The 23,021-nt window shown below is 47.3% G+C and overlaps 1 protein-coding gene across 2 annotated transcripts in view; it reads right to left on the minus strand.

Moving 5' to 3' along the window:
- The window catches only part of WDFY4 (WDFY family member 4), a 278,092-nt gene that overhangs the window by 183,876 nt on the left and 71,195 nt on the right, over positions 1-23,021 (minus strand). For both annotated transcript variants that reach the window (XM_060286432.1, XM_070043905.1), the window contains 6 exons: positions 9,754-9,968; positions 8,463-8,557; positions 7,293-7,518; positions 6,794-6,870; positions 5,520-5,741; positions 4,700-4,878 (listed from right to left, as the gene is read on the minus strand). In XM_060286432.1, the coding sequence (XP_060142415.1) occupies positions 4,700-4,878; positions 5,520-5,741; positions 6,794-6,870; positions 7,293-7,518; positions 8,463-8,557; positions 9,754-9,968 (1,014 nt within the window). The remainder of the gene's footprint in view (positions 1-4,699; positions 4,879-5,519; positions 5,742-6,793; positions 6,871-7,292; positions 7,519-8,462; positions 8,558-9,753; positions 9,969-23,021) is intronic.

The raw sequence follows: 23,021 nt of genomic DNA on the forward strand, positions 1-23,021 counted from the left end.
AAAAAACTGACACTGTGCCTTTGGAAACAAATTTGATAAGAACTATAAAGTGCCACTAAAAGGTTCATCTTTTTCTTCCCAGTCATTTCACAAAGAACTTAAATGTCCAATATTGGTACCTTAGTTAAGTTTTACGTACTAGAAATAATTACAGGCTGGAAAGGAAGAAATAAAACTGTCTCTATTTGCAGATGGTATGTCCATGTAGAAAATTCCAAAGAATCTACCAAAAAAAAAGATACTTCCTAGAACTAACACCTGAGGTCAGCAAGGTCACAGGATACATGATCAACACACACAGATCGACTGCATTCTATACACTAACAAAGAACATGCAGAAACTGTAACTGCTCACAAGAAGATTAAATACTTTTTTGCTCTGCAAAATCCCATATGAAAGAGGATGAAAAGCAAGCTATAGATTAGGAGAAATTATTTACAAATTACGTATCTAACAAAGGACGGGTATCTAACATATTTAGATAAACTCTTAAAATTCAACAGTAAAAAACCAACAATCCAATTAGAAAATGAGTGAAACACGTGCATAAGACATCACTAAAGAGGATATACAAGTTGCAAATAAGCGCATGAGAGGATGTTCAATCTCATTAGCCATTAAGGAAATGCAAACTAAAAACAAGAGATATCATCACTACACACCTATCAGAATGGCTAATTAAAAAAGAGTGACATCACCAGATGCAGAGAAACGGGACGACTCATCCATTGCTGGTGGGGATGGAAAATGGCACAGTCACTATGGAAAAATATTCTGGCAGCTTCTTATAAAACTAAACATGCACTTACCATAGGACCCAGCAATTAGACTCTTAGGTATTTAACCCAGAGGAATGAAGACTTAAGCTCACACAAAAACCTGTACGTAAATGTACATAGCAGCTTTATTTGTAACATCCCAAAACTGGGAACACATCCAACGTCCTTCAATGGGTGAATGGTTACGTATCCATATCTGAGTGTATGGAATACTATTCAGCAATAAAAAAGGGATGAACTACTGACACATACAACAACTAAGATAAATTTCCAGAGAATTACGCTGAATACAAATCTAATCCTAAATATCACATACTGTATGATTCCATAGATATAACCACATCTTTTAAATGACAACATTTTAGCTCACTGGTTGCCAAGTTTAGGGACAGGGATTGGGAGGGGTGTGGGTGGGTGGTGGTGGTAGTTATAAAAATACAACAAAAGAGACCCTTGTGGTGATGGAAATGTTCTGTATCTTGGTGGGAGCAGTGGATGCAAGAACATACAAATGTGATAAAATTGTATGGAACTAAATACACACACACGAGTACAAGTAAAACTGGGGAAATCTGAATGAATTAGCAGATTGTATCAATGTCAATATCTTGGCTGTGATATTCTATAGTTTTGCAAGATATTACCATTGGAGTAAACTGGATGAAAGGTACACAAGATTTCTTTCTTTCTTTCTTTCTTTTTTTTTTTTTTGCGGTACGTGGGCCTCTCACTGTTGTGGCCTCTCCCGTTGCGGAGCACAGGCTCCGCGGCCATGGCTCACGGGCCTAGCTGCTCCGCGGCATGTGGGATCTTCCCGGACTGGGGCACAAACCCGTGTCCCCTGCATCGGCAGGCGGACTCTCAACCACTGTGCCACCAGTGGTACTTGGTCAATCTCTTTCTTACCACTAAATGTTAGCCTACAATTTTCTCAAAAATTTTCTCAAAAATTTCGATAAAAGAAATAGTTAACAGATTATCAGAAATTCAAAAATAATAGTTTCATAGCCCATGCAGATAAAACATTTTAAAATGATAGTGTTAACTAAGTAGTATATAAAATGTTTTATACAATAAAGTCACAACTATTTTATTAAAGGAATAAAAACTGAAAGAAACTAAAAATGATGGTAAGGTAGAAGGAATGTAGGTAATCTTTCTTCTTTATTTTTCAGTTATTTCAAAATGTGTTTATATTATTTTTATAACGACTACAAAATTATACATGACTATGTATATAAATACATATTTTTTAAATAAGAGGTTATATAATTTCAGAAATATTCTTTTTATCCCTACCAATTAAATAAGACTTTCAAATAAAAACAAACCAAGTTTTTCCAAGCTGTCAAGCCTACCTAGAGTGAGGTCTACTGTGCTCTCTCTCCCCTTTCCCGTCCTTGTAGGCAGAGACTTTTTCTCCCACCTGACAAAGGTGCCCCACCCCCCAATCCACCTGTCCCCTTCTTCTCAGATTCCTACCGTGTATACTCCCTGCACTATTCAGATTGATTTATAGGCATAAGATGTCTCCGATTGCTCCCAAATCATTTTGCTCAATTCAAGCTGTTAACACACTCCCCACCTTTCACAGCTGAACTTGACTTCCCTTGGAAATAAAAGCAAAGGCTCTAACATTTGAGAACAGCTCTTTCACTAGGTTATCCCCAACCAAAGCCCATTTTGTTCTTGCCCAACTGTCACCTGCGTCTAAACACAGACCTTTATGTTTATCCCGATTAAATTTCACTTGCTGATTCTGACCGGACTTGTCGAAATCATCTTGGAAAGTCAACTCTGTCAGACTTGGCCCTTGGCCATTCTCCATGGCCTATTTTGGCATATTCCCATAGCATCATACCACTTCCAACCTCCCTGCTGACTGAATCTGGTTTAGCTGGTCCCACGGGGTTGGATGTTCATCCATGTACCAATTCACTAAACAATACCATCAGCCGGTCCACGTTACTCCTTGCGGCTATAAATTCAGTGCAATTCATCAAGTGTTTATTGCATGCTTTCTGTATGCCAGTCCTGTGCTAGGTGCAAGCGAGTTCCAAATAGCAATAGGACAAGCCTCTTAGCCTCAAGGTACATGATCTAGTTCACAGAACACAACCTATTCTATGAAACAAGAGAGAATGCCAACATATTCTGTGAAAGAGGACCAAAACTAGTCCACTCTGTAATTATGCCTAAACAGATGAAAAACAAAGACACTGGGAAACCACAAATGTGACCACACTTTCCATCCTGGCTAACGTTGAGTGACCACTGCTCCTTCTCCACTGACAGCTCAAGCCCTGCCCCATTCCTCCTACCTCCTGAAAAAAAGTTCTGAACATACACAGACACCAAATTGCCTTTCTGACAGCATCCAAGTCAGAACAGACTGACCTCCACTTCTTCGAACCCTCCCAAAAACTCACCTAAAATGAGCCCAAATCCTATTAGCTCCTCCTAAGTCCTTATTACCCAATGGGGTAAGGAGTCTCTTGCTACAGCAAGCTTAATAAATGTAACTCTTGTTTTGTACTATATGCATGCTCCTGGAGGTATCTGGCTGGTAGGCATGGGCAATTCCTAACACCTAGTAGGCGTCCAATAAATATTTAATGAGGGAAGGAAGGGAGGGAGGGAAGGAATTGTTAATGATTTAAGAAAAAAGTTAACTTTATGTTTTGAAGGACCTTTGTCATGCTCCTGGTGAATCTTTCTGGTTACCACTGCTTTTTTTGATAAGACATTTACCAGAAGATAGCATCAATTTCATCTTCAGGTTCCACAGAATTTAGGTTGTTCTAACCTAATGATTCTCAACCTGGGCAATTTTGCCCTCCCCCACCAAGACATTTGGAAATATCTAGAGACATTTTTGGTGGTCACAGCTGGGCAGAAGGAGATGCTATAGCAGCTTTGGTGGGGCACAGATGCTGCTAAGTGTTCTAATATACACAGAATAGGACCCCACAGCAAAGAATGATCGGGCCCCAAATGTCAAACTATTGAAATGGGAAACCCTATTAACCTCAAGTTCTCCATTCTGGCTTAATATTGGAATCACTTGGGAAACTCTGACAACATCACCAAATTACCCCACTCACAGACATTCTGCTGTATTTAATCTGGGGTATAGCCTATGCAAGAGAACTTTTAAAAGACTTCCCAAAAGATTCAAGAACGTAGCCTAGGTTGAGATGCTGCCTCTGGAACCTGGGTGAAAATCTGGCTGCACCTGCCCTCTGTGGTCTTCTGGGTCCTTCTGTCTCTGGCTTCTTTGGGGACCTCTGACAGTGGTCGCTGGAGCACGCCTGCCAGTCTTCATCTCCCAGCTTCCTCTCCCTTATGCCCTAGGACCTCAGGTGTCTCTAAATGACAGTGAGGAGACGCTTCCTCCAGCTGTGTGTTCACATTCTATTACCTTCTCTAAGCAGGGGACCGTCCTTTCCTCATCATTCCTGCTCTAAATCTGGCAAGACATGTTGGTGTCTTTGCAAGTCCTTGTGTCTTGCTGCTAAGTGTAGCATGCAGACTGGCTGCATTAGATTCACCAAAGAGCGTCTTAGAAAGGTAGAACCTTGGGTCCTGCTCAGACTCCCCTGGGGAATTCAGACCTTAAGATGTGAGAAGCCTTGTTCTGTTCATTCTGGAGATTTCTATGCTCTTGTGATTATTCCTATAACCGTAACTGTCATGACTATTCTCATTTCCATGTTTTAGTTTCTGCCCTGGTTGTGTGACCATCATCTAAAGATGTTCTTTTTATGCCTGAGCTCAGCCAGGTGTTCTGGACAGCAAGGGGGTTTCATTAGATACCAACGCTGCTGCCAAAAGAAAGCAAAGAACTGAGGCCACTCTAGGGTGGTGTGGCAGGGGGGCATGGCCATGGGGCAAGTACAACTGAGGAAAAGCACCTTACCTTGGCTGAGCCGACGACCTGCCCATCCAGATAGGTGGAAACAGTACAATTCCTTTTCATCTCCTTGGTGACAACCACAGCCAGGTGGTGCCACTGAGCACAGGCCAGCATCTGGCCACACCTGACCCGAAGCTGGCGTCCCGCAGAAGGCTCAGGGTCACCCTCAGGTTCCATGACATCTGGAAGAGAACACAAACACCAGACCACGCCTGCAGTGTCAGAGAGCAGCAACCCAGCAGAAGCGGGCCTTGTGCCCATGGAGCCAATGCCGAGTCCCCCCGCCACAGAATATTGACAACAGCAGCTGTCATTGCTGGAGCTCGTGCTCTGTGCCAGGCACTGAGGTAGGTACTATCGTGATTTCCATGTTACCATCCTGAGGCACAAAGAGGTTAGGTAACTTGCCTAAGGTTGCAGAGCCAGAGTTCAAGCCCAGGAGTCAGGCTGCAGGGTCTACCCCTCACTAGACTGCTGCCTCCACAGTGATGCACATAGGGTGGCAAATACCTGCGAGGGAAGGAGCCTAGGCAGCTGTGCTGTGTGTAAAGGATGCCAGGCCAAACCCTGGGCCTTCCAGTGTCAATGTCTCACTATGAAACGGGGCACACAAGGACAGGCGTAGCCATAATACCCTGGCCTTGGCCATCTCAGGCCAGTTCAGGCCATCGCTGGCAGGTGAGCTTGGAGAGCCGAGCTGAGCTCTCTGAGGCAGAGCCAGGACCAGCCACCTGTACAACTGAGGGAGGGCCGGTCCCCCTGGCTCTTGGGCCAAGAGCTGCTGACTCAGCCCCACTTCTCCCAAGGGTGGGTGAAACCTTACCCAGGGGCTGAAGCTCTTTCTCTTCTGTAGACACAACCAAGGAGAGGTCTTCCGGGCAGAGGCTGACGGAGAAGCAGACGAAGGGCTGCTCAGTCCTGGCCAGGTGGCGTACCACGGTCAGGAAGCGCAGCGGGTGGCCCTCCGTGACTGAGCTGTGCCTGCTGATCAGGAACCAGCAGGAAAAGGTCAGGCCCCCTGGTGGAGGGAAGGACCTGGCAGCGCCTGGGGTCAGAACACAAGCACGCCCTTAGGCTTTGTCCTGCTGCGGAAGCCTGTCTAGACTCACTGTGGCTCTGACTTAGCTCAGGGGTGGCCCTACTGTGTGCTAGCACTGTGCCCCACCCGACTCACACCTATTTTACAACGACCCCACGCAGGAGGATGCTCTTGTCTCCTTATTCATACGTGCAGCAGTAAGTCATATTCCCTCCAGGACTTGAACCTAGATCCTCGAAGCCTCTCTCCAATGCTGGCCCACCTATTATTCCATTCTGCCTTGCCAAGGGGGCGGAGACGTGACACACCCCTGAGATCCGTCATCATGGGGCCCACAGGTCAGCTGGTCTAAAGCCAGGCCATGTGCTACGTGGGGCAGAGGACCCCGGCCTAGCTTGGCTAAGCCTTGCCTGGGGAATATTCCACTCTAGGGAAACCCATGCCCTCCCACCTTGTAACAGGGTTGGTGGAACAGGCAGGGCCCACTGCCCTCACCGAATGGGCAGAATCAGGCTTGGAACCCTGCGCCGATGGGCCATAAATGTAATAGCTCCTGAGCACCTACCCTCCCATAGAAACCCAGACCCTGGCTCTCCTAACAAGGGGTGCCTGGTTTTCAGCTGAGTGCAGCACTGTACAAAGCACGCCAAGGCCCAGTCGATCCCCACGTGAGCCAAAGACTGGATGGCCATCAACAAAGAACTCATATTCTTCTCTAGAGAGAGCCGTAAGGTGGGGTGAGGTGTCCATTTCAGCCTCTGTCAATCACTGACAAAATGCATCAAAGTCAGGCTCAGCCACCAACTCACCCACCGAGCCCATCAGTGCTAACAGAGCCCCCGCTCTGTGCAGAGCCATGGGCTGGGCCCTTGGGATGCACAGTGAACAGGACACCCCTGCCCCAAGGCAGGCATGACCAACGGGACAAGCGGGACCAAGAGGAAGACTCACGCCTTCTGGAAATGCCAAGTGGAAATCTGAAATCAAGGCTCCCCAAGGACTTCCTCCCAGGTCAGGGAGGGGACCCCAGCAAGCTAAACCCCCAGGGAAGCACCTACCTGTCCCAATCCCTCCAGAGACCGAGTATTCAGTGCTGGTTCCCATCACCGTAGACAGGGTTGGAATAAACAAACAGCTGGAACAGGAAAGTGTCTCAGATCATTGAACCGCAAGCCAACCTCTGGCGTGAGGTTTCCCCCTCTGTCCTTCTGCAGGGGCCTCACTCCCTCCTAGACCATGAGGCCCCGAGGACAGAAAGCAGCTGATGCTGGCGCCATGACCCTAAGAAAGGAATCTGCTCTGGAGGCTAGAGGGGAGGGCAGTCCACACTGCACGTGAATGCAGACACACCAGGGGAATGAGAGGGTCCTGGCCCAAGACAGCTGGGGACACTGCCTCTAAGAAGCCACTGAGAAGACAGGGTGTCCATGACCCAGACATTTTCCACAGCTGAGTGTGAGAGACGATGGGAGCTACACTTTTGTAATCAATATTATAATTCACCCAAGGCACTGGGAAATTAATAGTGTATTTCAAGTATATGAAAGCCTGTCATACCCATAACCTTCCACAGACATGTCAAATTCCACGAAGGATGGAGCCAGGGCTGCCCTCTGAGGCTGCAGGTTGCGTGGGGAGGTCATGGAGATGAGGCTCAGTGCTGTCTGAAGGGCGGTGGTTGAGCCCTGGGATGGCCCTGAGGGCCTGCGGGCCTGTGTGACTGCGGAGCGAGGGCTGGTGTCCAGGGGATCCTCAGCAGGTACTGGTGTCACTGCCTGGGACCCTAGGGCAGCAGGCAGGAGAAGAGCTGTGTCTTTGCTCAAACCATTCCTGCCCCTCTTCTGACAACAGCCCCCACATTTCTGCCACAGCCCCGAAGGAGGGCTCTGCAGAGTACCATGCCGTTCCTAACCCTGAGGGTGTCCTCCTGGGCCCTCCACTGGCCCTCCCACCTGGGCTCTCTGCTGACTTTGATAACACGGAACTATTGTGACAACCTGCTCCTCCTAGAAACTTCTTCTCACTTTAATTCTGTCGTGGCCCCCACCCCTTTCCAATACAGGTTTTCTGTTGCTGTCACTGGCTTGCCCCATTGGCCGTCGCTCACCGAGGCTTTGTCTTGGTTCTCTGGCCTCCACACTCTCTTTCACAACAGGTTGTCTCCTCGAAAGCTCTGTCTCCCACCTCTGGCTGCCGGCTCAAGCCTGACTCTCCATCCTTGCTTTTCAATTGGGCCTCCTTGCCTCAATGTCCTATGCAATCTTATATTCAGCATGTCCATGTCCTTCTTTTCTCCAAGCTGGTTCCCTGGACCAGCATCTTTCCAGGTACCAGGCCAATCCTTTGTTCTCCTGACCTCCTAACTGCCCCCTGAGCTGTGAGCTGTGCAGAAAGCTGACACTGTTCCTCTGCCCAGGGGCAGCGCTGGGTACTCTTGCACGCGCTGTGACATGAAGGTTTCCGTGCTCCAGGCCCAAAGGGGTCAAGTACACACTCATCATCACCATCTTGTATGGGGGTAGGGGTCTCCCTCCTTCCATATTTGGTCTTTATCTGGGGACCACTGATCTGATCCTTCTGCTTTTTCCTCATTTGCTCCATTGAGCAGCAGGCAAAATCATTTTTAAATCTGTCTGCTTCCCATATGTTGTAAAGGATCCCTTACAAGAAATGCATATTCTCTTTTAAATCCCATTATCCTGCCCCTGCTCCTTCCTCTGTCCTCACCTGGGCATCCACAGTCCCCTCCATGTACGTGAGATGAACGGAGGATTTTCGCTGCAGCCGATGGAGGTGGAGCAATTCCAAAGCCTAGAAACTGTCTGAATATCATAACAAACAAGAGAACCAAATGAAGACATTTTGCAGGCAGAAATTTTCTCCAGCTTCATCTGAGCACTGTCCTAGGTCCCAGAGCTCGCTGGCTCCCCCTCCAGGCCTTCCTCTCTCTGCCTGGAAACCCTTTTCTCAGGCCATACAGAAACAGGGCATCCCTGACCCGGCACTCAGACCAGAGAGCTGGTGAATTTAAGTGCTTTTGACTTAACCAGTGAGGACCTTAAGAGGAAAAGGGTTTTGTTGGAAAATAACTTTGTCATACTTTGTTTTTAAGTTTCTAATGGAATTGACTAATCAGCTGAACTAAGCACGGTGGCCTTGTCTGACAGCCCCACAGCTAGAGGTGGAAAGAGGCTGGCCTGGCCCCTGGGTCCCATGCCTGCTGGCTGGAGGGGTTGCCTTTCGTCCCTCTGCACTTGGTCCTGTGTGTCAGCAGGGGTCCAGCTGGCCTGTGGCCCTGGGTACCACCCTCCCTACACCTACATTGTCTAGGGCAGGGTGGCCTGGCCACAAGTACTTAAGAGACCCCTGACCTCCCTCCTAGAGCCTTTCTTTCCTCTGCTTTTCTGTCTTCTGTGTCTGCTCCTCCTAGTGCATCTTCTCTCCCTGCTGTGGCTCTCCAGGAGACATGTGGCTTCATGGAGGGGCTGCAGTGCAAAGGCCCCACAGGACACAGTGGTGCTGCCTCTGTCCCCGTCCTTGTAGGGAGCCCAGTCGTGGCCCGTCACACCAGCTAACCTCCCTGTGGTCTAGCCTCGTGGCAGTCAGGCCCCTACAGCCTCCACCCCTCTCAGCAGGGTATCTTCACCTGGTCTGGTGAACTGCACAGGCCACAGGCCTCAGCCACTGCCACTCCCTTGAAGTCCCCCTCTTTATACCCAATCTCCTGACTTTGGTCCTCCCAGCTCCTCAGAGCTCCCACTCTGAACTGAGCATCCCATCCAGCACTGTCCTGTATTGTCTGCAGGACCCTTTGCTTATGATCCCTCTCCCCGAGAACATCAGCTCCATGGGAGGGGCTACGTCCGCTCTGCGGGCCTCACACTGTTGCAGACCCAAGGCTCCTCCCTGGACTTGCAGTGTCCATTGCTGGGGAGGGGGAGGGGGCACTCTTACTGCCCACTGTGCACTCGCATGGCCGCCAGGGGCTTGGCAGCATTTAACGTGCAGCACGCGGTACCTTAACACGTCTGGTTCAATGGCTTGGGAAGCAAGCTTTTCAAAAATCCTGATGAGCCCCGAGTGCAAGGGGCTGCTGCTGGTGGTCAGCGCCTGGTGGCAGTAGGTCATAAGGGTCCTGAGCATGCCCGCCTCACACATGACCTGACGGTTCTTCTCCGACTTCACCAGGGACTGGATGTGACTGGCCACGGAGCACTGGATCTCCTCGGAAAGCTAAGAGTAACCAAAGCAAGCAGTGAGCCCTGGAGGTCGGCATGTTTCGTGGGCCACTTTGGTAAGCTCCCCACTAGGCCTTGAGTTGGTGGTGGGGCGAGGAGACTAGCCCTCACAGCCTGTTCTTACTGCACCCCGTCTGTCCTGGGCCTCTCAGATGTGGCCTCCTCACAGGAGCTGCCAAACAGGTAGACAGCTTCAAACAGACTGCAAACTGGCAAGCGAGAGGCTGCATCAGCCTGAGACGTGTGGTGCTTGACCCGCACCATGTTTAAACCGTTTCTGAATTGCTAACATTTTTAAAAGCCTGGAGATTCCACGTAGAAGTCCAGACTTGTGGCCTCTCTCAAAAGGTGGAAAGATCTGGTCATGCTGCTTTGCCATCCTGTGTCTGTCAAGAAGCAGTGGGAGCTGGGCAGCGGCTATGCCCTCTAGCGGGTCCCACAACTCACCCCCTACCCACTGGCATCGCTCACTCAACAGTTCTGTGTTTGAGTTTGCGCCCCCAGTCTAGAAGGTGGAGTCCTCCTGGGAGTGCCAGCCTGCAGCAGGTGCCCCACCCAGCTGCAGCCCGCCCCACCTTCACGTGCCAAACCACACCAGCTCATACAAGCCCCTGAAGTCACGGCTCCAGCGGGGAAGCCTTCCCTGCACCCCTCATCCTTTGTCCATCTCTCTGTGCACCTTCAGACACACAGACAGCTGGCCTCTTATCTTCCTCCTACTAGATTTCAACTCACTTCACTATCTTTATGTCCTTGAGGCCCATAGGATAAAGTGCATAGAATCAGCTCAGTCAGTATTGAGCCAAATACAATACATTGTTTTCACAATCTTCCTTTCTTCATAAAAGGGTAAACCCCTGGAATTCCCAGCCTCCACGGATATATAAATTGGGGGGTGGAATTTTCTTCATAAAAACTCTTAAGACTGCCCACATTTTCTTTTACTTTGTATAAGACTCTCTGAAATGACCAGGATACCAGTTAGATCTTAATGGAGTTTTCCTGCAGTGGAGGCTATGTGGGCTCCCCCCAGACGTTCTTCTCCAGGTTAGTGTACCCATCACAGCTGCCCCTCCTGTGGAGGTCAAGCTCCCCTAAGTTGTAGCTGCCCTGCTATGTAACCCCCATATATATGTTCATGCATGCACACGTGTGTACATGTACACATACATGCACGTACACACATACATAAAAGTGTGCACACATGAATACAAACACATATACATCGCCCCCAGACTACAGCCAATGAAGCCATGCCCTTCAGCCTCTGTGGTGCAGTTCATGCTGAGAGCCCCACCCTGTAGGCTCAGGCTGAAGCTAGACTTCAGCTGATAGCATGTCCTCACTCAGCTCCTTCCCCTGCACCACTCTGCTTCCCTCACCTCCCTTCTTCTGAGTCCCTCCCTCCACAAATCCCATGCACCTGCAGCCCTGTCTCGGGCTCCACTTTGGGGAACCCAAGCGGAGACCCTAGCCTGCTTTTCATATTGCACACATTTGCCCTAGTCTCTGGTTTCAAGAAAAGGGATCTATGGTGATGTAGATTATGTCTAGCTTAGTCTACCAACGTAAAGCCAGGAGTCACCATAAAGGCACTTACTCTGCGACTCTGGACCCAACACTCAGAATCACCTCGCTCTACCATCACCTACCTCCCTGTGCATGTAGTTATTCGAGGCCACCCTGCCCAGAGATGGTCAAGAGTATGTCTGTATCACTAAGGGATAGAAATTTGTAAGATGGTGTTCTTCTTCAGGCTGTGAACACAGTTTTGTAGCACATGTTTCAAGGACTACAATGTGTGGTGAAACATATTTACAGTGTTTGTCATCAGTTTCTAGATTTTTTTAAAAAGGAAGGGGTGGGACTTCCCTGGTGGTGCAGTGGTTAAGAATCCGCCTGCCAATGCAGGGTACACAGGTTCGATCCCTGGTGTGGGAAGATCCCACATGCCGCAGAGCAATGAAGCCCGTGTGCCACAACTGCTGAGCCTGCGCTCTAGAGCCCATGAGCCACAACCACAACTCCTGAAGCCCGCATGCCTAGAGCCTGTGCTCTGCAACAAGAGAAGCCACGGCAATGAGAAGCCCGTGCACAGCAATGAAGAGTAGCCCCCGCTCGACACAACTAGAGAAAGACTGCATGGAGCAACAAAGACCCAACGCAGCCAAAAATAAATAAATAATTTTTTTAAAAAAAAGGAAGGGGTCACACAGCTCACCCTCCCATCCTCCCACGCCTTCCAAAAGCATGACGCCTATAGCTCCTGCCTCAAACTGATGGCATTCAGTGAAATTCCCATCATTACAATATCTTCGGTAATATTTATGACTTAAAATTTTAGACTATTCAATTTTAGTTTAAAATATAAACTACATTAGAATGGTTTCAGGGGGGCTGCTCCCAGGTAGGATTTTGTCACTCTGTCAACATCACTGATGTCAGGGAGAGATCTCATCACTCAAAGAACATGGTCCCTGCAATGGACTGTTTGTGTTCCCCCCCACCAAATTCATACATTGAAACCTAACTCCCAGTGTGGTGGTATCTGGAGGTGGGGCCTTTGAGAGATGCTTAGGTCTTGAGGGCAGAGTCATCATGAATGGGATTAGTGGCCTTAGGAAAGAGACCCCAGACAGTTCCCTCCTCCCCTGCACCACGTGAGGACACAGCGAGAAGAGTGCCATGAGTGTGGAAGTGGGTCCTCACCAAACACCGAATCTGCCAGCGCCATGATCTTGGACTTGCCAGCCTCCAGAACTGTGAGAAATACATTTCTGTTATTTGTAAGCCACCTGGTCTACGGTATTTTGTTATAGTGGCCCGAATGGATGAAGACAATCCCCTTCCCTGTCACTGTGGTATCTGCACAGCCAGCCTGAGATGCTAGAGGGACATGTATAACCCAACAGGGACCAGAAACAGAAGAAAGAAATGTCAGATCTAATTTGCACTAAACAGTTCCATGTCTTTTACTTTAAGACGCTCTTCCATGTAGAAACCTCCCCAACCTCCTGACTCCCTTCCCCAAATCTTTCTTCCAATGCTCTAAGTGTCCCTTCCTACATCCAAGGAGCCCGCACCTCTGCCTTCCTTCTTCACTCTTCTCAAAACAGAAAAGCTGCTTCTACCCTCTTGCCCAGAACTCTCCCTCTCCCAGAACTTGGAATATTTGGTAACTGCAGTCTTTTAATTTGGGGTGAAAGTTGAGGAGACAGTCTGCAAGTAATAAGATGCAAAAATAACAACACAGTGTATTATTAATAAGAATTAAAAAGAAATGTCTACAACCTCCAAGTTTTATTACCAGCACTTCACTTATTGCTTTGGGGACTTTTGGTTTTCCTTTCTGTTGTTGTTTCTGCTTTTTTTTTTTCCTCACCAGAGCAGGAATACTTAAAATCTAAATATGCAAAAAAGAAAGAAAAAAAGAAAAAATTTTCAAAAGGGAGAAACAGAAATGCTGATCTTATCTAATGATGCCACAAGTTTACTCCAAAATTGCTCAATACCCCATAATGGAGGAGGGAAAATTGATCGTCCTCATTATCGCTGCAGCTCTGTCAATACCAATATTGCCTTGTTTTGAATAAAATGTGCTGTTTTTTTCAATGTTGGTTCCAGTAAAATGGGGTTTTAGTGAAAATATGAGCAGTAGCAGGAAACCAGTCTGGTTTCTCCCCCTACAAATGGATTGATTTTCCTAACGCACATTACTTCCAATGCAGGAAGGGGATAGTGGTTCAATTAGGACTCAGTGGTAAGCGCTCAGGGTCATCAGCAGGCTGGACCCACAAGGCAAATTATCACAGAGAGATGTGCGGGGCCGCCTGTAGGAGTTTTCTGCCTTCTCCACTTAGCAGCTGAGTCTTCAAGTCTGTCCTTGTCCAGCTGTGGATGTTTAATCTTCTTTATCTCTCTCCCACCCCCCACCTTCTCTCCTGGTCCAGGTTAATATGGTGGTCCCAGAGCCCAGTGAGGGCTGGGTCCTGGTGGGGTGGGTCCCTCCAAGGAGGCGTGGGCTATGAGTACATCAGTCCAGAGTGTGTCTTCTAGACATTAATCATGTAGTCCGAACTAAAAACCATCAGATGACCAGCATCTGCTTCCCCCAGACACTTAGAAAGAACTAGGGACTGTCACTGAGCTACTCAAATTTGGACTAGTCACTTATTCCAATTTGGTTGAAATGTTCTTTATTTGATGATTTTGGAAGACAGATGATACATTTTAAGTGACCTCTGCTCTTCTGGGATGTCACAGGTAAATATGTGTTTTATTTGTAAAGATGTGTTTTATCTGACAAGGTAAAGATGTGTTTTATTTGACAAGTCGTTGTGGTTTTTATCTTTGCTTACTTAGAATTAGCTCTTTCTTTATATGGGCATAAACTTTCCATTGTGCACAGCCCCCACCAGCCTAATACACTCGTTTGCAGTGCCCACATGGCCTTATAGGCATGGGAGTCTGTGATCTTGGTTTAGGTGTAAGAGGGTCCAAATCCCATTGAATCAGTAGAATCCACGTCTAAAGGCATGGCTTCCTGGATGTACTTGTATAGATTTGCAATGAAGACCAAGATGCATGCGGGTGCCTGCTTTAAATCTTCTGCTTCTTTTACAATTTACAAATTACATACATATTTTGGCCAATACTTCCTGGTTACAGAAGCCTAGGATCTTATATTAATAAAATATTTGTCTCTTTCCAGCTTTACTTCCCAACCTCCCCTTTGGTCCACCGTGTACTCTACCCCAGTAACATCCTCACCCTTTGCTGAATACGCCATAACCTTTTTGACTGATGCTCAAAGTTGAGAATGTCCTTTCTAATCCCATCCCTTTGCTGAGGTCCTACTTATTAAAGAGACAATTCACACGTTCTCTCATCTAAGAAAACTTTTCTGATCTTCCTAACTAGCACTGTGTCCACACCTGAATCATTATGAACACCACACTATGACAAGCTATCTATCTATTTACCAAGAAGTGTGAACTGCTGCCAGAGACAATGGCTCCTCATCCCTGTTTCCCCAGCACATATCCCTGTGCCTCCAACACAACAGCTGCCCAGTAAGTGCAAGCACAAGGGCACAAGGTGTTCTAGGAAATAGCAGGTGCACTGGACCAGAGAAGGTGGTCAGAAAAGGTGATGTGCCAACTGAGTGTTGAAGAATAGTGAAAACAGTGCCACGTCAGCAGGGGAAATGATCTTTCCTGAGCCTGTGGTCGGCCCTGAGATGGAGCATGAGGACATCACTAGGGAAATCAGCTTGTAAACACCCATCCAGGAGGATGCCTGCACAGCCTGGAACCTGAAACATCTGCGAAGAGTTTCCATCACCTTGGACACACACCCCCTCACTCCACGACAGCTAGGTCAGGTGAGCAGTGGGCTCCGTGAGACCCGACATCAGCTTCCAGCCAGAACCCTTCCCCGCTGTGGCTTGGGCATCCTCGGTTAGCTCAGAGAAGGAGGGATTAACTTACCCTGAGTATCTCTATTGCTTTGGCCAAAGAAAATTGCTGACACAACTCTTTTAAGATATACTTTTTAAACAGATGTGTTGTTCTTGCTGTTGTTAGCAGATCTCCACACACGACTGTCTGGAGAAGATTCCTCAAACAAGACTAGAGAGTCCACAGTCTCTTGTAGAGATAAGAGATCCATTTCCAAGCATTCTGTGACTCCAGCCCCGGTGTGTTGCTTCTGAGCTTCCAAATAGACATTTACCCTTCCTTCATCTTCTGGGCACAGGGCACACAAATATCTACCCAGAAGTAGGTACTCATGTTGATTTGACACTAATGGGAAACTTGGGCTAGTTACTTTCCCTGGGCCTCAGTTTCCTTAGCTTTAAAATGAGAATAATGAAAATACCTACCTCACTGGTATGTTTTTGAAACAGCATTTGTGAAAGTGCTTTTCCTTAAAGGATGCAAGTGTTTTCAGAATATTAATCCCTTTTAGTTGCAGTCTTCTTCTCTTATCTTGTATCAGTAAGGTTCCTGATTAATTCTCATTTGTATTTATCAATTAATTTATCAATTGTACAATGCCAGCTGGAAATGTACCTAAAATGTATTACCTTCCATTTTGTATTTCTAAAATTTTATATACTGTGACTCGGAGTCCTAGGAACATCGAGTACCAAAGCCAGAAGAGAAAGGTAGGGGGTACGAGAGCACATACTGCATGCCAGGTAGCCCCAAGGACACTCGAGCTATACTTCCCACTACTCTTCTCAATGGGAAAATATTATTATAAGAATACTGAGACTGAAGAGGTTACATCAATTTCCTAAGGTGACATAGCCAGTGAGTGGTAGAACTGGCACCCCAACCCAGGTCTTACTTCAAAGCCCATGTTTTTAAGACTGAGTCATGCACTCATTATAAGGAAGGGAACTCAGTATCTCACAAGGGGCATAAACTGATGGCCTACAGAAGTGTTTTATTTGGTGGGGGTAGTTTGGCTTTGCTTTTGTCTTGTTTCCCCCTAGCTAGAGTGTGAGTACCTCTAGGCAGGGCAAGTACACTTCCCTACGACCACAGGTCTCACCATTCCTTACTGTTTACACCTACACATTTACTTTACGACTCTGGCCCCAGGACACTGTGTCTGCAACCCCTGTGATCTAGGCCAAATGTGAGTAGCTGAAATTGAGGTGCAGGGAAAGGAAGTGGCCCATGTTAAGTCATAGAAATAACGATGGTACAGGACTGGAGCAAAGGTCGCCAGATAATTGGACCAGAGCTCACCCTATCAACTTTAACTTCCACTCCATCATTCTATGTCCACTGTAGCTTCCTTTTGATGCTCTTCATCTCCATGCAAGATTATGTCCATTTGTTCTATTTAAGAGGCTACCCTAAGAAGTCACTTAGATTTTGACCAGGATCTGAGACTTTTCCACCCAGGGACAATAGAAATATTTGGGGAAGAATGGGGTCAGAATGAAAGAGCAGAAGAAACATAGAAATTCAACATATTTGAAATCTCTAATGTGTTGTAATTTAATAAAGCAAGACTCCTACTTTGCCAATTTCCTTGTTGAAGGAAATGGCTCTTTTCAAATAGCTTGCCCTTACACAATGCTATCCAGGGCTATTAATGCTGTCGATACTTGAGCTATTTGAAACCCACATGATTAGTTCTTTGTGTTTGAAATACAGGCTAATTCCAGAAAATGGCACCCTTTCCAAATTGAGGTGCAAATCAGTTGACAGATGCAGCCCAAGCCTGATCTTCTTTCTGTCCCATCATACTGTGTGGGAGGCTCCCATTGCAGCAGAATCTGGAACACACCCAACAGTGAGGGGAGGTGCACACTGACTATAGACAACAGTCTCTCTAATGCCCAGGTCTGATCATGTCCTTGCTTTCCAACTGCCTCCCACCCACGGCTACCACCTCCCTACAGGGAAGGCAACTTGGTGCAGTGGCAGGAGGTCCTGGAGCCTCCCATCAGGCACATCCACCACCTAGCTATGATGTTAACTCTGTCACTTAAGTGCTACAAGTTTCAGGTCCTCATCTGTGAAGTGGGAATACTGATGTCTACCTTGCAGGGTCATTATGAAGATCAAATGATAAAATGCTTGTAAAGTTTCGGCAACTAATAGCAGTAGCTACACCAGTCAGCAAGTGTTTCCCATGGTGCCTTGTATGTTCTGCTTGCCATGTTAAGTGCTCCTGCATTGCTTCAGCTGCTCCTCACAATAATGCCATGAGGAAGATGATATTATTCTCCCCATACTACAGCAAAGAAAATTAAGGGTCGTGGAGGTTAGATAATTTCCCATGGTTCTGTGGCTGTTAAGTGGCAGAGAGATTTGACCAAAATCTGTCATCTTCAGAGCCTCATATACTGGGTGCTCATTAACCACAGCAGTGATGATGATGCTAACGACAAAGGATGGTAATCCAATAAAATCCAACTGCCTGTGGATGGTACTCAAGGCCCCTCATGATTTGGCTTCAACCTACTTCTCCTGCCCCATTTACTGCCTTTCTACCCGCATGGTCTATCCTCGCCCAACTGAACTATTTGAAGTCCCCGCATGGGCATCTCCACGTGTACCTCTCTCTGTTGTCTTGTCCCACCCTCCTCTACCTGATCTGGCATAGACAGGTCTCTTCTTTAAAGTCTGGCTCCAGTGTCCCCATCTCTGTGTGGCTTTCTCTCCCCTCTGCCCCGAGGCCCTGTGGGCAAACCTTTGTTACAGTTAGAATATCTAACTATCTTCTCCACTCGTCTGAGTACCCACCCTCAAACTCAGGCTGTGTGTTACTGTGACATTGGTCTCTGAATCCCCAGTGGCACCTAGTAGGTGCTGCATAATTATTAATAAAAGTAAATACATCACATTGGTGGCCCCGACACAGGCCGAGTTCCACCTCTGTGAAACTGGATCTGACTTCCCACCCTCTGAGTTCCCACTGTCATGCACAGAGCAAATAACCCTCTGCTAAGACATGAACGGAAGTGCAGTGGTGCTGGGACAAGAGAGCTCTCCACTACTGGTCAGAGTTCTAGCCCAGAGCCACGTCCCTACAGCAAGCCCCTCATGGCTGCTGAGCATGCCAGAAAGAAAGAGAAAAGGCCTTTCTTCTCAGTTACTTCTTCCAGCGGCCAACTCAGCTCCAACAGAACTGAGCTGGACTCCACTTTTGCCTTGTGCTTAGTACAGCAACATTCACAATATAATTCCTAGAGTCCAATGTTAACACTGGCGATGATACAAGAGGAAAAAAAACTCAGCTGGATTATTTGTTTCCAAGAGCAGCTCGCACTGCTAGCATTTTGCAGAGGGAAAAACCCCCTCTTGGTCATGAACAGAACAAATTTAATGTGGCCACAATTAGAAATAAACCAGACAACCCATGTAAGTAGTTAAGTTGTTGCTTCTAAAATGATATCTGTACCTTGGAAAGCTATCAATTTCTCATCCATAAGGCAGGAAGAGCATCTGAGGGATGTAAGGTGGGTAAGAGTATAGGGATGCTGGGAATCACCAGGCCCACCTAAAGGGAGATGAGTGGGAACTCACAGTCCATCTTTTTTTTTTTTTTTTCTTTTGCGGTACACGGGCCTCTCACTGCTGTGGCCTCTCCCATTGCGGAACACAGGCTCCGGACGCACAGGCTCAGCGGCCATGTGGGATCTTCCCGGACTGGGGCACAAACCCGTGTCCCCTGCATCGCCAGGCGGACTCTCAACCACTGCGCCACCAGGGAAGCCCCTCCATCTTTTTAGGAATACTGCCATCTACTGAAACTTCCAGCTGCTTTCTCTGCCCCAAAACCTGCAGTCCTTCTGTCAGTTTCATTTCAGCATTTTCTTGTGTGTGTCTCATTTCTCATTTGATCTACTATTCTGTTTGTTGTTATGAGGTTTCCCACCGCCCCCACCTCTTTCAGAAGTTAATTACTGTAATTACCCAACTTTTAATAGCTGCTGATCTGGCATCTGCAGAAAATTTCTGAGAACATGTACCACTGCATTTCATTTGCATATTTGAGAGAGAGTGTGTGAGAGTCAGACTTTTCCTAAATTACTTATTGTGACCTGAATAGAGAAAAAGTATCCTACCAAGTGGAAGCCTCATCTGCATACTTAATTTGTCCAATTACCATCACAGGAGGAGGGAAAGTTCCTCCCCACACACTGATGTGACAACTCATGGTGTTTATCTGAAACTGGGGCTCCTCCACAGAGTCTTCATGCACTAGGAAGCGGAAGGACAGGCCACTGTCTGCTCTGCATCACTTCGTCAGTCATCCTCACGGTGGAGTTTTGCACAACGTGTTTATCAGCAACCGTCTGACTGCTAAGACCACCCAAACCACTGGCTTGGCTGTTCTCATTGCAAGTGCATTGCAGGGTATGAAATACAGCTAAGGAAGCCCAGATGCATGACCCTGCATTCTGCAAGAGCTGCAGAGATGAGAGATCTACTCATCAAACACATCTTGACCTTGAGCCTAGAAGTGAGTTTTAGATCTCCCCTCAACACCTCCATGATTTTAGGAAGTTACACAACTCTCTTGAGCTTCAAGCACCTGCAAAATGGGGGAGATTCTCATTTTAATGAGCTGTTATGAACACTGATTAATGTTCCTGGAATAGAAGTAACACTCAATGTGTATTAGTTTCCAGTATGCTCCAGGCAGAACCTGTCGTGAATACTAAGGTAGAGAAAGTAAGGTCCCAGGCTTTAGATAACCAAATGACTCAAAGACATTTGATTTAGGGGTCAAATAATTTTATCCATCAGTTAGATGCCTAAGGCAAGTGTGGTGGCTGGTCTTTAGAGATGGCCCCCAACAATTCCCCCTCTCCTGTACACGCAAGCCACCCCTCACGTCAGTAAAGGAGACATAGGTCCCTTCTTGCTGAGTCTAAGCTGAACCTGTGACTCACTTTGCCCAACAGAATGCCATGGAAGTAATGCTGGCTTGTTCCAGGCAAAAGCCTCCAGAAGGCTCGGCATCTTCTGTTTTTGTGCTTTTGGGAACCCTGAGCTGCTATGTGGCCTGCTAGAGAATCCAGGTGGAGGTGTACAGGTAGAAGCCAGATGGTGAGGGCTACATGGAGGAGAAGCCAGGCCCTACCAAGGCCCCAGACATCTGACCCAGCTGGGCCAGCCTAGGAGCCTCTCACCATTTGAGCTAGCTTGTGAAGTGCCAGCTCTGTGAGTGGAGAACCCATCTGGGTGCCCAGCTGATACCATGTGGAGCAGACAGAAGCTGTCCCTGCGGTGCTGTCTAAACTCCTGACCCACAGAGCCACGAGGAAGAACGAGACCATTATTGCTAACTTGGCAGCCCTCTGTAATACAGCGATAGATAACTAAAGGAGCAATCAAACCCATTCTAGCCCAGGTTACTGCTGTCCCATAAACGTTGAAAGATATAAAGTGCATATTCCATTTCACTATTAGATGCATCCCTACTCATTGGTTTGATAATCACTTTATCGTCACTTTCCAGCAGAGGATCAGGAACCAGATAAAGGATTCCAGTTACAAAGAGACATGTAGACATGGAATTGAGTTAGTCCTTTTTTAACTCCTGTACCTAGTTTGCAGGATTTCCTAAGTAAAACAGTCCCTTCCCTACACATCAAGGCTTTTCCTCCTCCACTCCACTTCTCACCAATTTCGGAGGATTTGCAATATTTTTACTAAGCCATTGTCATTTTCAATGATTAATAACACCCCTATAGTTGACCCTTGAACAACACAGGTTTAAAATGCACAGGTCCACTTATGCATGGATTTTTTAAAATAAATATAAGACCTGTATTTTCATTTTACAGATCTTTACCTGAGTGTAGGGAGAAGTTTATGTTCAATTAGAGATCACAATGTGTGGAATCAAAACTAGCATCTGAGTCCTGATTCTACCCAAACTTTTCCACCTTCCTGTCCTTGGGTGAGTCATTTAGCAACTCCTTTGTTTTTGAGGCAGAGATAGTAGTACACTGTGTGAGCGTCAGCACCCTTAACCCCCATGTTGTTCAAGGGTCAACTGTAGTCACCATTTCTTCTTAAAACATATCACCTCCTTTTTAACTCCAGGACAAAACAAAGCTGGACCCGCACCCCCGTGAGCCCCCATTCTCCTATAGACGCCACTGCTGTGCAGGGGAAAGACCATAAGAACTGCCACCAGGTAGGACCACATTTAATACCAGGTCCACCAACTCAGAATCCTTAAAAGGCATGTACATTGTCTAAGACTCGGTTTCCCCACTGGTTAAAATGGAAACAATGATACTCCCCACCAAACATCTATGAGGGTAGATAATCAGTGAAAGGGTGTGGCACCGTGCCTGGTACATGGCAGCTGCTCGGTTCAAGTAATTTCCTTTCGTCTGCTACTAATTCAAGAGCGTATTTTCCAGGGCTTCCTCAACTTTGAGTTTCTTTCTCAGAACCTCTAGAGAACATATTCTCTAAATTGAGAGCACTTCCTGAGAATCTGCCTCGTTCTGTTGCTTTCACCGGTACAAGCGCACGTCGCTGCAGTAGGGCCGTCCGTGCTGCCAGGACAGGAGCTAAGAGCCACCTTGACTCCCCCCTTCCCGCTTCCTGCACCCCGTTCATCCCAGGGCCTTGATTCTATCTCCCAATAGGTCTCCTGACTCCTTGCTCTACACACTCTCCCACAGACGCCACCATAATCAAGCTACCACCATGTGCTACCAGACTGTGGACATGGCTTCCTAACTGCTGTCCCCATTCTCTTCCACACAGCCCCATTCCCAGGCCACCCTCCATGCAACAAGAGAGATTTTTAATACAAAAACCTGATCGTGTCCCCCTCCATTCACTTGAGAGAGACTTCGTGTTGCCCTTGGGATAAAACCCCACAGCTTGTCAGGGCGGCAGCCTTCCTCCGCCTGCCCCATCGGGCACACTTCCAGCTCTCCCGCTTTGCTCCCACCCCAGACACCTGCAGCAGGCTCCTTCCCACCTGCTTAATTGCTACTCATCTTTCAGGGCTCTGCTTAAATGTCACCATCAAAGAGATGGCTTCCCTGACATCCACACCTTCATCTAAATTAGATTTAATTAGGTCTTCCCCCTCCACTTCCATTCCCATTATTCTCTGTCAGCACCCATTTTTTTCCCTTAATATCAAATGTGACAATTTGTAATTGCAGATTCATTTGTGAGCTTATTTACTTAGTCTGTCTGCCCCACCACCACCTCCCGGTCCCCATCACAGATGTGGGCTCCTTGGACAGTGCTCAGTTCTCATCCTGTTAACCCTGCATGTCCTATGTAGAGCGCCGAGCCAGGGTCACAGCCAATATCCAAGCAATGGATAAATTAATGGGGAGCAGAAGACTTCTGGTCCCACCAATGCCCAGTGCTATATGTAGCACTTATATGGGACTTGCCTCATGAAGGTAAATCATTTCATTCAGTTTTTGTTTGGCTGTTGTTTTTAGAAGGTCACATCACCAACAGGAACAATCTGTTTTGAGTGGCCATGGAAGGGTGGGCGGAACTCAATCAAGGGCCTCAGACCCACT

The sequence above is a fragment of the Globicephala melas genome, chromosome 16, assembly GCF_963455315.2.
Source record: "Globicephala melas chromosome 16, mGloMel1.2, whole genome shotgun sequence".
NCBI lineage: Eukaryota > Metazoa > Chordata > Mammalia > Artiodactyla > Delphinidae > Globicephala > Globicephala melas.